The sequence below is a fragment of the Protopterus annectens genome, chromosome 1.part1, assembly GCF_019279795.1.
Source record: "Protopterus annectens isolate FY-2018-M chromosome 1.part1, PAN1.0, whole genome shotgun sequence".
Classification (NCBI taxonomy): domain Eukaryota; kingdom Metazoa; phylum Chordata; order Ceratodontiformes; family Protopteridae; genus Protopterus; species Protopterus annectens.
The window spans coordinates 428,116,382-428,130,771 of NC_056726.1; the positions used below are offsets into that span (position 1 = coordinate 428,116,382).

The 14,390-nt window shown below is 42.6% G+C and overlaps 1 protein-coding gene across 1 annotated transcript in view; it reads right to left on the reverse strand.

Annotated features, from left to right (window-relative positions):
* The window catches only part of ACO2 (aconitase 2), a 1,318,356-nt gene that overhangs the window by 373,570 nt on the left and 930,396 nt on the right, over positions 1 to 14,390 (reverse strand). The window contains exons 15-16 of the mRNA XM_044075713.1: positions 8,703 to 8,794; positions 7,757 to 7,862 (exon numbers count right to left, since the gene is read on the reverse strand). Of these exons, the coding sequence (XP_043931648.1) occupies positions 7,757 to 7,862; positions 8,703 to 8,794 (198 nt within the window). The remainder of the gene's footprint in view (positions 1 to 7,756; positions 7,863 to 8,702; positions 8,795 to 14,390) is intronic.

Here is a 14,390-nt window from a genome sequence, read left to right on the forward strand (position 1 = left end):
CGGACTGAAATTCGAATTGAAAATCTCAGGTGTTGGCCGACCGGCACTTGCAAACTGCTTCTGCTTCGGGCGGCAAGAAAGACTGAAGAAAATGGCGTTGGATGCCTCATATACCCCTGGCGCACTGACGTCAGGGAAGAAGCAACAGCAACCGACGCCGGACCAAGACTTTGGAATTAGGGCAGACTGCGGGACCGCCTAACGGCAGGATAATCCAAGTGTGATGACTGCAGCAGGGTAACATGATGAACATCATCCACCACTCCAGCAGACAAAAAGGAATGATTGTCACAAGAGCTATAGGCCCTCTTAACAAAACATTGGTGATCTTTGAATACAGTGATGGTTTGGGTCTAAGGGTGACTCTAGAGGAATGCATAGAGGGAGTACACCAAAGCCACAGAATTTGTATTTTGTATACCTAGGCCCACCTAACTAGTAAGAAGTGGACAGGTTTGCCTCCCCTCCCTTTTCAGATAGGGAAGTAACCGCATTTTTTATGTATTTTATTAATCTAAGTTTTGAATCCCCCTACCCCTGAAAACAGGACGATAACTGCAACCCTGCTAAATAATTCTGTAACGAGACAAAGCAGATCAAAAGGACGGCCATTATCTACAAAACCTCAGGCAGTTTTGTGAAATTCATGGAGACGTTAAGGTACAAGAAAGTAAGAACTAGATTTAAAGATATGCAGTGGGTACAGCAATACGATGTAGACAAAATAACCTCTCAAGCAGCTCCACTCAGCAGATAACAGCATTACGATGCAGGTGAAATAACCCCTCAAGCAGCTCCACTGCAGCAGACAACTCCCACCAAGTTGCCGGTCTCTGTTAAAAATTCAGTACTTAAAGACATAGCCACCAACAGACCTCAGCCCCTAACCCTCTCCCCCTCAAAGTTCACTCTACTCACTCCCCAGGTGGTTAACTCTAGTACCAAAGCCACACTTAAAATCAAGTCAGCTGGATTCTAAAAGTACAGTTGTGTACACTTACCATAAATGTAGATGTTAGAGTGTATTCACTGTTGCAGTCATCAAATTTGGGTTATCTGCTTGCAGTAGCCCTCAGTCGGCCTGATTAACAAAGTCTTGGGTCCTGCGTCGGTTGCTGTCCCTTCTTCTGTGACGTCAGGTCGTTAGGGGTATAAGACATGCAGCAGATGCCATTACATCAGTTTTTCTTGCCCCAGATGTCAGGTGCCCCCCCTAAAGGGAAGCAATTAAATCTATAAATATACAAGGTTATACCTCCAACAAAAAAGCAAATACTCCAAAAAGCTTTTGAGCATAATAAAGGAGAGTAGAGGTATAGCCAAAAGAAGTAAGGGGGCTGGAGGGAGGGTAACCAGCACTGCAACAGTGAATACACTCGAACATCTACATTTACAGTAAGTGTACACAACTGTACTATGTTTTTCGTGTTTCACTGTTTCAGTCATCACATTTGGGTAGATTCACAAAGCTAAGGATGGGAGGAGGAATTTAGATAGCATTAGGACCAGCTATAAGGCCCTGCAAGACTGCAGTGGCAAAGCCAGCTCTGGATTTAGAGAAAATTGGCAGATGGTAATGCTTGGTGAAAGTATGTACAGAACTCCAGGTAGCAGCTTCTAAGATACCCCTGGTAGGGATGCCTCTGAGAAAGGCTGCAGACGTAGATGCAGCCCTGGTTGAATGGGGTCTGGTCCCCTGTGGGATAGGTTTTCCATTATGCTTGTAGCACAAATTAATGCAACGGCCTATCCATTTGGAAATGGTTTGCTTTGAAATAGCCTTCCCCTCTGCCTCTGCAGCAAATGCCACCAGCAGTTGTTCAGATTTCCTTTGAGGTTTAGTCCTGTCCAAGTAGAATCCAAGTTGTCTGTGCACATCTAATGAGTGCAGTATCCGTTCCCCTTTGTTCTGTGGAAAGAAGGTTGGCAAATGAATGGACTGATTAAGGGTCACACTTGATACCACCTTGGACATGAAGGGATTGGTCCTGAGGGACACCCTGTCTGCATAAAAGGCTCCATTGCCATGAGGGCCTGTAATTCAAATACCCTTCTTGCTGAAGTGACTGCTAAAAGAAAAGCGGTTTTCCAAGAAAGGAATTTTAAGTCTGCAGTAGCAGCTGGCTCAAAAGGGGGAAGAGTGAGTTTCTCCAATACAAAGTTAAGATCCCAGGCTTGAGTTGGAGCTCTCCTGGGTTGTCGTAAAATTTTGGCCCCTCTGAGGAACTGCTTGAGCAGTGGATGAGAGAAGAGGGGAGGTTCTGTGTTATGAGCTGAAATGGCTGAGTCGTGAATTTTGATGGAGGAGAAAGACAGGCCCTTGTGAAGCATCTCAGTTAAGTATTGTAAAATCTGAGGTAAATTGGGCACTGCTGTGCTCATCCCTTGAGATTGGTTCCAGGCACAGAATCTTTTCCTGTTTTCAGCATAAGACTTTCTAGTACTAGGCCTCCTGGCCTCCAAAATTATATCCATCACTGGTTTACTAAGGGATGGTAAAGGAGGGATTAGGTAATTAACCAGGCTGCTAGGTTCAGTGTTTGAAGCTGAGGGTGCAGAATCTGGTTCTCCTGCTGAGACAATAGGGAAGGAGTCTGGGGCAGATGCCATGGGGCCAACAGTGACACACTGCGCAAGAGGGGTGCACCAGTGTTGGCGTGGCCAGTCTGGTGCAATCAAAATAGTCCTTGGTTTGTCTTAGTACTTTGGAGAGCAGAGGCAGAGGAGGAAATGCATAAACCGATTTTTTTCCAGCTGAAGGACAGAGCATCCACTTTCCAAGCTTGTTTGTGGGAGTCCTTGTGCAAAATTTGTCCAATTGCTAGTTCTGGGGGGAGGCAAAGAGGTCTATATCGGACCTCCCCCATTTGATAACATGTTGAAAATGCTTGGTTCCAGTTTCCACTCGTGTGGGTCTATGAGACTTCTGCTTAGTTCATCTGCCAGTGTATTTAGTTTTCCTGGCAAGAACTGAGTTTGTAGATGCACTTGGTAGCTCAGGGCTATATTCCACAATGCCACGGCTAGTCTGCAGAGGGGGTAAGAATGTGTACCCCCCTGCTTATTTATGTATCACATAGTGGTGTTGTCCGACCTTACCATTAATTGTCCTAGAAGAATGTGGTCCTTGAAGGCTGTCAAAGCATTCTGTACAGCTAACATTTCTTTTTGATTGATATGCAGGTGCATTTGACTTGGGTTCCATTTGCCCTGAATGCACGTCCATGTCAGGTGTGCCCCCCCATGCATAGTCCGATGCATCTGTCATTAGGGTTTGGGCGGCAGGGGGTAGTGTGAATGGTAGTCCCTTGTTTTGGTGGCAGGCCTCTGCCCACCAAAGGAACTCTAGGCATAGGCAAGGTATGATAGGAATCATTGCTTCTAGATCCTGAGAATGTTGACACCATAGGCTTTTTAGATACCACTGTAGTTTCCTCATATGCAGTCTTGGATATGGAATTAGAAGAATGCAGGAAGCCATGTACCCCCAAGGCTTGTAGTATTTGCCTTGCAGATAAGAGTTTTTGTGGCCACTTGTTTGAAATAGGTTGTCAAATGAATTTGTTTCTCTGGCGTGAGGAAAGTCATCTGGGAAGTTGTATTCAAGCTTGCTCCCAGGAATATAATTTGTTGACAGGGTACCAGGTGTGATTTATTTTCGTTTATGGTGTACCCCAGACAAGTTAGCACCCTTTGTACAAAGGCCAGATGATTCAAAAGTATGTCCTGGCTTTCTGCCTGAATTAGACAATCGTCCAGGTATGGGTATATTTGAATATTTCTTTGCCTGCAAAATGCAATGACTGGAGCCAGGCACTTTCTGAATACCCTGGGCGCAGTAGATAAGCCAAAGGGCAGTGCAGAGAACTGGGATGTGCAGGTATACTTCCTTTAAATCTCGTGTTGCCAACCAGGCATCTTTGCCTAGCATAGGGAGCAACTGATGAGTCAGCAACTTGAATTTTGGAATCATCAAAAAGGTGTTTAGAGTAGACAGGTCCGGGATAGGATGCCACGAATTCTTTTCTGGGTACCAGGAAAAGTCTCTAGTAGAAACCTTGCCCCTTTTCTTCTTCTGGTACCAATTGAATAGCCCCCATGCTTAAGAGAGAAAGTACTTGTTTTTGGTCCTCTGCCCACTGATTTGGGGGTATATCTGGCTACCCGCTTGGAGTTGGTAACGAATGGAAGTTAAATCTGTATGCCTGGGACACTACATTTAAAACCCATTTGTCCTGGGTAATGAGTTCCCAGTTCTTTGCATGAAGAGCAATCTTTCCCCCCAAAGGGGCAGTCAGTTGAGAAGTGCTTGGCAGTTTTAAAAGGAAGTCATTGAGACAGTTTACCACAGGGGGGGAAGTTTTATTACTCCCAAATTTGGAAGTGGAGGCCCCCCACTGCTTAGTCCTGTTCGTACCCTGGGACTGAAGCCTGGGAGCTCTGCTGGGTCTGGGTTTGGACTGAAGATCTGGAAGAGGCAGGAAAGGACCAATTCTTGGAAGGCCAATGCCTACCAAACCTTGGAGGTTGTACTTGTAAAAAACTTTAACAGTTTGCACTGAATTAGCTTTTTCCTCCATCTTTTTAAGAACTGCCTTGTTGCCAAACAGGCGGTCCTGGTTTAAGGAAGCATCCAGTAATTTCACTTTAACATGATCTAGCAGGGATTGTTCCTTAAGCCAAGCATGCCTTCTAAGTACAGACCCAGTTACAGCAGCCCTGCAAGATGCCTCTAGTGAATCAAAACCACATTGCAAAGTATGTTTTCCAACTTGTTCAGATGAATACAGTAAATCATGTAAATCCTTATTTTCAGCACAATCAGGAATAAACAATTTTCTGTTTAAGCAATCCAATAAAATGCTGCTGATACTTTAACATATGAAACTGGCAGTTTAAGGCCCTAAAGGCCAAAGTTGCAGATGTGTATACCTTCTTACCCAACCTATCCAACGCCCTGGAGTCTCTATCAGAGGGGGTAGGATTTTTGGCAGTAGTAGCTTTAATGCCCCTGGGTCCCTGTGAAATAGTCTCAGGATCCGCAGCAGGATTTTTAAAAGAGGAACTTGAGAGAGTCAGGGACCCTGTAATATCTATCAGGTTTTCTGGGAGCAGGAGATAAAGAATCAGGGGCCAAGCTAGATTCTGAAAAGGCATCAACAATGTCCAGTACAGGAGGTATGGCTAAAGGCCTGTGCTGGGGCAGGAGTATGAAATCCCTAAGCCTCTTTTTGGAATCAGAGAAATCCTGACTTTCCCAACGAAAATGCTCCCAGAGAGTATGCAAGGTTTCACCAAAAGAAAAATCCTCTTGGGGGGGGGGGGGGGGAGCAGAGGGAATACAGTCCTCAGCATCAGAATCCTCATAGGTAGATAAGGGTAAATCCTGGTCATCAGAGGAAACAGAAAATTCAGAATCCTGATAAGCAAACTCAGTCCTAGGTCTCTTAGAGGGGGAAGGCCGGCTTCCCCTGATTAAAGTAACAAGGTTTTCAGCCATTCTTATTTGTTCTTTAGACATAGAGGCCTGACCATGCGGTCTGGGCGTCAGTTTTCTAGGCATGGTTCGAGTTTTAGGCCTTAAAAAAGAAGATGGCGTCAGTTTAATATGCAAGTCAGTAGGCCTGAATACATCCTCAGAAACCGGTGCCTGCACAGCCACTCTAGACCCATCCAAGGTAGAGACATCCGCAGGTTTCACAGACGAAGCATCTCACGGCATACCAGACTCCGAATGGGTCTCAGTAGAAGCCTGCAAATCTAAAGTAGTGGGTAACAGGGGCTGCGACAGCACCTCACTGAGTACCGGCGAACTGGCAACTGGCTTAGGAAAAGCATCGTCGGCAGCCTGTCTGTCTTTATCTTTGCATTTTTTCGGAATGTCAGTAGTCGGATGGCTTACCGAAAACATATCAGGATAATTGAACAGAGCACCAAAATATTTAGAAGCAAAAATATACCGACTGATAGTTTGTGGTTTAAATAAAGCAGAAAACAAACAGAGAGGTACGTTATGGTCAGGGCCTAAGCAAGGACTATAGTATGAATGAAAATCTTTGTGGTATTTGCTTTCCACAAGTAATGCAACTATTTACTTTTACTGACATTGGTTTTGAGCAAGAAAAAGTGTGGGTAATGGGGTACTTAGCTTTTAGTTGAAGACTTCAGTTCTGAAACTCGAAAACGAAAATTTCAGGAGTCGGCCGACCGGCACTTGCGAACTGCTTCTGCTTCGGGCACCGCACAGCAAGAAAGACTGATGTAATGGTGTCTGCTGCATGTTTTATACCCCTGACGACCTGATGTCACAGAAGAAGGGACAACAGCCGAAGCAGGACCCAAGACTTTGTTAATCAGGCCGACTGAGCGCTACTGCAAGCGGATAACCCAAATGTGATGACTGCAACAGTGAAACACTAAGAACCATCAAGGCTTTATCCCCCTAAGGAACATAGTGAGCAGCGTTTTTTTCTGCCCATTTTTCTCTTTACAGTAAAAGTGAAACTCACTTGAGATGCAGCCACCCTTGTGTCCATTTTAGCTAAAAAGAACTCTTCCAAGGTTTTAATGCATCTTTAGTGAACAAATATCAATAAAATCATAATTTTAATTGCAAAATCTTAGTAACCTCTCAAGATACCTATTTTTATCAAACTGTGAATTTTCATGTATCTAACAATATTGTCTTTGTTACTTAGCTAGTGAAACATTTAGAGAAATATGAAAATTAAATTAGGATAATAAATAGCATACAAGTCACAATTAATATAGCTAGCTGCACCTGACAGAGATGAAGTATAAATATAGGTAGTTGTGTAGCCCATCAATTATGTTTTAAGATGGGCTCTTTCATTAGCTTGCATGTAGCATGGTTTTGGAATTAAAGTAAATATGAGTAGGCAACAACAGAAACCTATGGAGATCTCTAATGATGACCCCAGAGAATCTTCCGGGAATGCAGCTAGGAAAGTCCCACACAGTTAAACTGGAAGCGTCACTTTAAAACTAAAGAAATTTCATGTCTTTTGCAAACTCAAACCATACAATCTTTCCATGGAATTTCATGTTGCTTCTTTTCAAAAGTTATTATAAACTGAAGCACCAATGTCCACCGTAGAAGTTAGATAGATAGAAATCTCTTTGCCAAAAAGGCAGAGAGAGAGAATTTGGTGAAATAAAAAAATGTTTTACCACATGGTCTTAAAACAGAACATTTACTCAAAAGTCTTACCTAAGGTTGCATTTCTGTAATACAATTTCTGTTTTGCATTTCCTGTTTCTTTGGCATTTTCAGTAACAGCAGACACACAGGACTGCTTGGCTGAAATTTTCTTCCCATTTCCTGTAGATCCCATGTCTCTGACAGTCTATCACAGCAAGAACGTGACACTCATGGAACATCTGTTGTAATCTGTAGTCCAAATAACCGCATGTTCGGATCAGCTAGTGGCTGCAAACCCACTGCTTACCCTCATTAACACATTTTGTGTCCTTGTTACTTTCATTTAGCATTTGAGAAATTTATCACCCAACAAATCTCATGGTGGTGGTGTCACAAACACTTCTGTCACCAGTGTATTTTTTCAGAATCTTCTCAAATTAATGCCATACTTACTTCCTTGAGGCCTCCATCCTTATTTCCCTACCCACAATGCAGAGTAAGGGCACAAATACTATCTCAGGTCTTCCCTGAAAATAGGTCACAAGCAGAGTGGAAACTTGGTCACACAATTCTAGACATGCATTCAGTGCTTACCCACTTTGATGTCCAAAGGCCACCCATTCTTCTCAGCTACAGTTCCAACATCTGACACAGGATGAGCAAGATCAGGAGTAAAAGGTCCATTTATATGTGGCTTTAACTAAAGGGAAAAAGTAATATGTACTGTCACTACAAATCCACTAAAATTATAAAATGTTCAAAATCTTGAGCAGACACACATCATATATGGGCAGTGTAGGACTAAAGTTTACTTCAAGAATAGCTGTGGTTTGCCAAATAAGTCACAAAACAAAAACAGCAAACTCTGCAAAGTTTGCTCTTATATGTACAGACACCAGTCCTTGCACACACTGTATGCATGTGTTAACCCTACTGGGCATGACCAATTTACAGAGGGGAGTTGTAGAGAAGAGATTCCAAGAAATAAAACACAAGCACTCTCAGAATCGACATAATACAACTGAATAAATGATTAATGGTGATCCAGTGAATTTCAGTATTGTCACTGTTAAACAAGCATACAGAAAAATAATTCCAAAATGCAAACAAAACTAAAATAAGAATCAAATGCAGCTTAGATTAGTACAGATATTAAAATTCAAGCCAGATGACAGCTATAATACCATTAGACTGTTGTTTATCAGTCTTGATAAAAATCTAAACAAAGGTATATGTATGTTATCACACCATTCTAATATCAGAACATTTTAGTCAAGGGCTATGAATGGGATTTCCTACATTAAGCACATCAGACATAGCCACCCTCTCTCAGATACAAGCTGTAATATGTTGAGGAGCTGAACAGCAAGTTCCCTGTCTAGAGTGCAAACTCTTACCTTTCTGCACTTTTCTTTGCTCCCAATATGATTTGCTCAGGGCAGACACTGTACACAATCCTGCACAATGTCCTTCGAGGATCTGTGTGTAGGTGTTTTTAAGAATTTTACTACACCTCAATGACTAGTTATGGAGCACTTACTTCATTGAGATTAATTTCATAAAGCTGGTCATATTCACAGCCCTCATCTGGGACAAGATCGGTTTTAAACTCATCAGCCAGAGCAGCAATACCTGAACATGAAAAAATGCATACTGTTAACAAGCACCATACATAGTCACAGCAATAGTGTAGACAGGCAAAGGATTTCACCAATGATAAACAGTATTAAACTTTGCTTTTAAACAACATTATATGTCACATGGAAAATGCTTGGAAAATTTAGGAAAAAACCCTGTCATCTTCCAGGCATGTAGAATCTTAGTATTTTAGCTGCAAATATTTAAACACAAAAAAAGGACAAGTTTCAAGATTTTTTTTTTTTTTTAAGGACAACCTAAAAACATGTTCACAGTTCTGTAAAAAAAAAAAAAAAAGACACCTTCAGTGGTAACAATAAAAAAAGACCTAAATATTGCTTAAATGGAAGGGAAGATTAAATGCAAATGACAAGTTTAAAATTACCAAATACATTTGAAATACATCAAAATGCCAAGTACAGTTCACAATGGAATTTCAACAACATAATGAGGCACTATTTCAGAGTTGCAATCACCCCCCCCCCCCCAGCCCCATCTTTTCGGCCCTCAATTGGTAATAACAAAACTTTGCCACGTTTGCTCAGTGCAGTCCACTGTCAGGAAGGAAAGCAATATGTGCTTTGAGTTACCTCAGCACTATTCCTGCTTATGCATTTCACAGTGTTCTGTAACTTAGGCCATGTTAACTCTTACTGTCACGGTGTGCTACAGCCCAAATGATCATGTCTAATGGAACTTGTTACTCCACTACCCTCCAGAGGAGGGTTACACAATAGCAAATCCTTTTATTCCCACAACTTACCCCTCCCCAAAAGAGGGCAGTCTAACTTGTGCAGTTTCTAGCATGAGTAGTTTGAACCCATTCCTGAATTTATCACCAGTGACAAAAATACTGTTTCAATACCTGTGAGCTAGTTTGACCTTAAACAGCATTTTTTTGCAGAAGCACATTGCTATCTAAAAGCTGAACTGGCTTACGTAAAGCATATTCATGTGAGGAAGTCGTAACAAATTTAACAAAATGTCTTAATTGCTTTATCAGCAAACATTTTAACAAGCCAGTTATGAAGCACTAAAAAGTTGCATGTAAATCCTTACCCCTTCCCTCCACAAAATACATCAGTTAGTGTTAATAAAACCCTACAGAGGAGAATACAATTAGTACTGTATGACAAAAAAGGCACACAGAAAATCAACACGGATGAAAGAAACCGCGGTAGGATAATAGAAAACTGGAAGGTAAGAACTACCGCCAATGTCTGCAATTTAAGCAAAATGTTACTCTTGGCTCAATACTGCAAGAGTAAGACAAGTGTAATTGTTTTTATCCTTCCCAGGTCCATAGACCTACAAAGTGGAAGAGGTACATATTTATATTTAAAGAAAGTAAAAGTAACAAGCAGTGGAAGCACTCTTAGACAGGCTGGGGAATGGAAAATGCAATACAATCTGCTACAAACAGATGTCATGAAGAAGCAAAAGTAATAAAATGGTACGACACATCCTTAAGATTGCAAAGGAATAACAGGTACTGTCAGGCTTAAGTGGAATACCTCCAATGTAGCCACATTGAAAACCGATAATGGGCTACTATTGCAATCAAAGAGAAAAAAAAGAAAAACAAATCTGACAATACTTTAAGTGTAAAGGAAAAGAGCAACTCTGACCCAAAACTGGACCTTCATTTTGGGAAAAAATGTCACAGTACATTTACCAGCTTAACTAAAAAAATTTTTAGGAGTGTAGATTTTGGAGAGAAGATTAAAATATATCTGCAGCAAAAATGAATCAGAGTAGTATGGTCAAATAAACAGGGCTATAGAAAAAACACAGAAGCAACAAACCATTGCGTGAAAGAATGCTACACAAAAGTTAAAGCTACTATGAATCACATAAGATGGTAGTGAAAAGCAAAATGCTTACAATTTGAGTATGCCCAAGGGCTAAAAAAGACTAAAGTACAATGACAGCTAAATAAAAAAACTGAGGACATGTAGATGATAGTGGAAAATAAGATAACAGAATAAAGTAGCAATTCAGTAGCTGTTGCTAGGAAATGGAGCCAAAAAAGTACAGTTTTGTACCTACCATAAATGTAGATGTCCGATAGATATGCAACTGCAGTCCTGACATATGGGTTGTCCTGCCTCAGGCAGCCCTTCGGTCGGCCAGATTCCAAAGTCTGGGTCCGGCGTTGGCCGATGTCGGCTCCTCCCCGACGTCAGAGCGGCTGGAGTATAAAGGCATCAGCCGACGCCATCCTCTTCAGTGTTTCTTGCCCCAGATGCCAGGTGCCCTCCAAGGAAGGCTAAATATTGTGAATGGATAAACAGATAAAACCAGACATGCACAACAGTAATAAACAGATACACCATAATATATAACCCCAGCTGATAGGAAAGGGGAGAAAGGACAAAAAAGGTGAAAAACAGAGGGGTAGGATAGAGGGAAAACCTGACTGCAGTTGCATATCTATCGGACATCTACATTTATGGTAGGTACAAAACTGTACTATGTCCTTCAAGAATGCAACTGCAGTCCTGACATATGGGTTGAATACCATAGCCAAGCTGGGGGTGGTAGGACTAAGCAAGAGATGGTGTAGCTAGAAGGCCCTGCAGGACTGCCGAAGCAAAGCCTGCTCGGGATCTGGAGTATAATGGCAGGTTGTAGTGTTTGGTAAATGTATGCACGGAGCTCCATGTAGCAGCCTCTAGGATATCTTTTGTAGCCACTCCTCTTAGAAAAGCTGTGGATGTGGCCATAGCTCTGGTGGAGTGTGGTCTAATATTAGCTGGCACACTTTTTCCATGAAAGGAATAACAGAATCTGATGCAGTGTCCAATCCATTTCGAGATAGTTTGTTTGGTGACTGCTTTTCCTTGTACTCTAGCAGCATAGGCTACAAACAGTTGGTCAGACTTCCTGGTGGACTTTGTTCTGTCCAAGTAGTAGCGTAGTTGTCTGTGAATGTCTAAAGTATGCAGCAGCTTTTCCCCTTTATTTTGAGGGTTAGGAAAAAGTAGGCAGGTGAATTGCTTGGTTTAGAGACACTCTGGATATCACCTTAGGCATGAATGAAGGATTGGTCCTAAGGGAAACTCTGTCCTGATGAAAGATGAGAAAAGGAGGAACTGCCATGAGGGCCTGTATCTCAGAGACTCTTCTTGCTGAGGTGACTGCCAACAGGAAAACCGTTTTCCAAGAGAGAAATTGCATTTCTGAAGATGCTGCTGGTTCAAAAGGAGGAAGAGTTAATTTTTCCAAGACGTAATTGAGGTCCCATGCAGGAATTGGTAGCTTCCTTGGAGGTTTTATATTCTTTATGCCTCTTAGAAGCTGTCTTAGCAAGGGATGCGAAAACACAGGTGGATCACAGTTGTAATGTGCTGAGATAGCTGAAGCGTGGATCTTGATGGAAGAGTATGAGAGGCCACTGTGAAACATTTCTGTCAAGTATTCTAATATCTGAGGTATGTTCATCAGTGAAGCATCCTGGCCCTTGTTTACATTCCAGATGGTGAATCTCTTCCATTTGGCAGAATAGGTTTTTCTAGTGGAAGGTCTGCGTGCCTCCAGCAAGATTTCCTGAACTTTTTCGGAGAGGGAGTCATGGGTCTGAGTCATGGAACTCTCCAAGCTGTCAGCTTTAAGGTTTGCAGGTTCTGATGAACAGTCTTGTAACTGTGTTGAGTCAGGAGCAGAGGCCATTGAGGCAAGGGCCACGGTTTGGTGTGAGTTATGCTCAGTAGTAGTGGATACCAGTGCTGCCTTGGCCAGTCTGGAGCTATCAAGATTCCTCTTGGTTGTTCTGCTTTGATCTTCAGTAACACCTTGGTGAGCAAAGGTAGAGGAGGGAATGCATAAATTTAGAGCCCTCCAGCTGAAGGAAAGAGCATCCGTTCTCCAAGCTAGAGGATTGTGTATCCTTGTGCAGAACCTTTCCAGGTGATGACTGAGATGTGATGCAAAGAGGTCTATGTCTGGTCTTCCCCATGCAGATGCTATTTGTGAGAAAATGCGTGGGTGTAGCATCCATTTGTGTGGATCCAAGAAATTTCTGCTCAACCTGTCTGCCAGAACATTGTTCTTGCCCGGAACAAACTGGGATTGCAGGCAGATGTTCAGTTTCAGGGACTTTTCCCAAAGAATCATTGTTAGTCTGCAGAGGGGGTAGGAATGAGTGCCCCCTTGTTTGTTTATGTACCACATGACAGTGGTGTTGTCTGTCCTTATTAGCAGATGACCTTGCTGAAGAGATTTTCCAAAGGCTTCTATTGCATGCATCACTGCCAACATCTCTTTTTGATTTATGTGCTGATGCATCTCCATGGGAGTCCATTGCCCTTGAATGCATCTGCCGTCCATGTGCGCCCCCCATCCATGGTCTGAGGCATCTGTTGTAATAGTTTGACTTGTTGGAGGTTTGTTGAAAAGCATGCCTTCGTTTAAGTGACTTGCTTGAGCCCACCACAAAAATTCCCTTTACAGGCATGGTATGAGTGGTATTATGTCTTCTAGGTTGTGGCTGTGTTGTGACCACAAGCTTTTTAGGTACCATTGTAACTTTCTCATGTGTAGTCTTGCCAGAGGGATTAGAAGAATGCAAGATGCCATGAACCCCAGGGCCTGCAGGGTCTTCCTTGCGGTAAGGTGGGGTAATTTTGCTACGCCTATGAAGTAAGCTGTTAAATGCTCTTGTTTCTCCTCTGTGAGGAAAGCCATTTGTAGCTGTGTGTCCAGTTTTGCTCCTAGAAAAGTAATCTCTTGGGATGGCAGTAATTTTGATTTTTGAATGTTGACTGTGTATCCCAAGGCCTGCAGCAATTGAATGACGTACTCCAAGTGTTTTATCAAGGTCTGTTTGCTGTCTGCTTGTATTAGGCAGTCGTCCAGGTAAGGGTATATTTGAATCCCCCGGAGTCTGCAATGTGCCACTACTGATGCCAGGCATTTCGTGAATACTCTGGGCGCAGTAGATAAGCCAAACGGCAATGCTGAGAATTGATAGTGCTCTGTTCCTGCAAGAAATCTGAGGTATCTTCTGCAACTGTGTCTGATAGGGACATGCAGGTATGCCTCCTTGAGGTCCAGAGTAACCAGCCAAGACCCCTTGCCCAGCATGAGAAGAAGTTGCTGTAACATCAGCATCTTGAATTTTGGCACCATGAGGAAAGTATTTAGAATGGACAAGTCCAATATAGGCCTCCATTGTTTTTCTTTTCTTGGAACAAGGAACAGTCTTGAATAAAATCCCTGGCCTTGTTCCTGAGGAGGAACCTTCTCTATTGCTTTTATTTGTAACAGCTTTGAGACTTCTAGGAGTGCCTCTGCCCTTTGATTTTGTGGCAGGTTTGGCATGCCTTGTCCTGTTGGTAAGGTATGGAAGTGGAACCTGTAACCTCTGTCTATTATGTCCAGAATCCAATTGCCCTTTGTTATAATGTGCCAGTTTTTTGAGAATAGAGATAATTTTCCGCCTAGAGGTGCTTCTCTTTGAGCCTTGGTAGGCGGAGTGAAAGGTAAGTCATTGTGATTGTCCCTGTGGTGCAGGTGAACTACCTGTGCCACTTCTCTGATTTTGTGGTTGCCATTGGCGTCCCCTGTAGGAACCTCGGTATTGACCTCT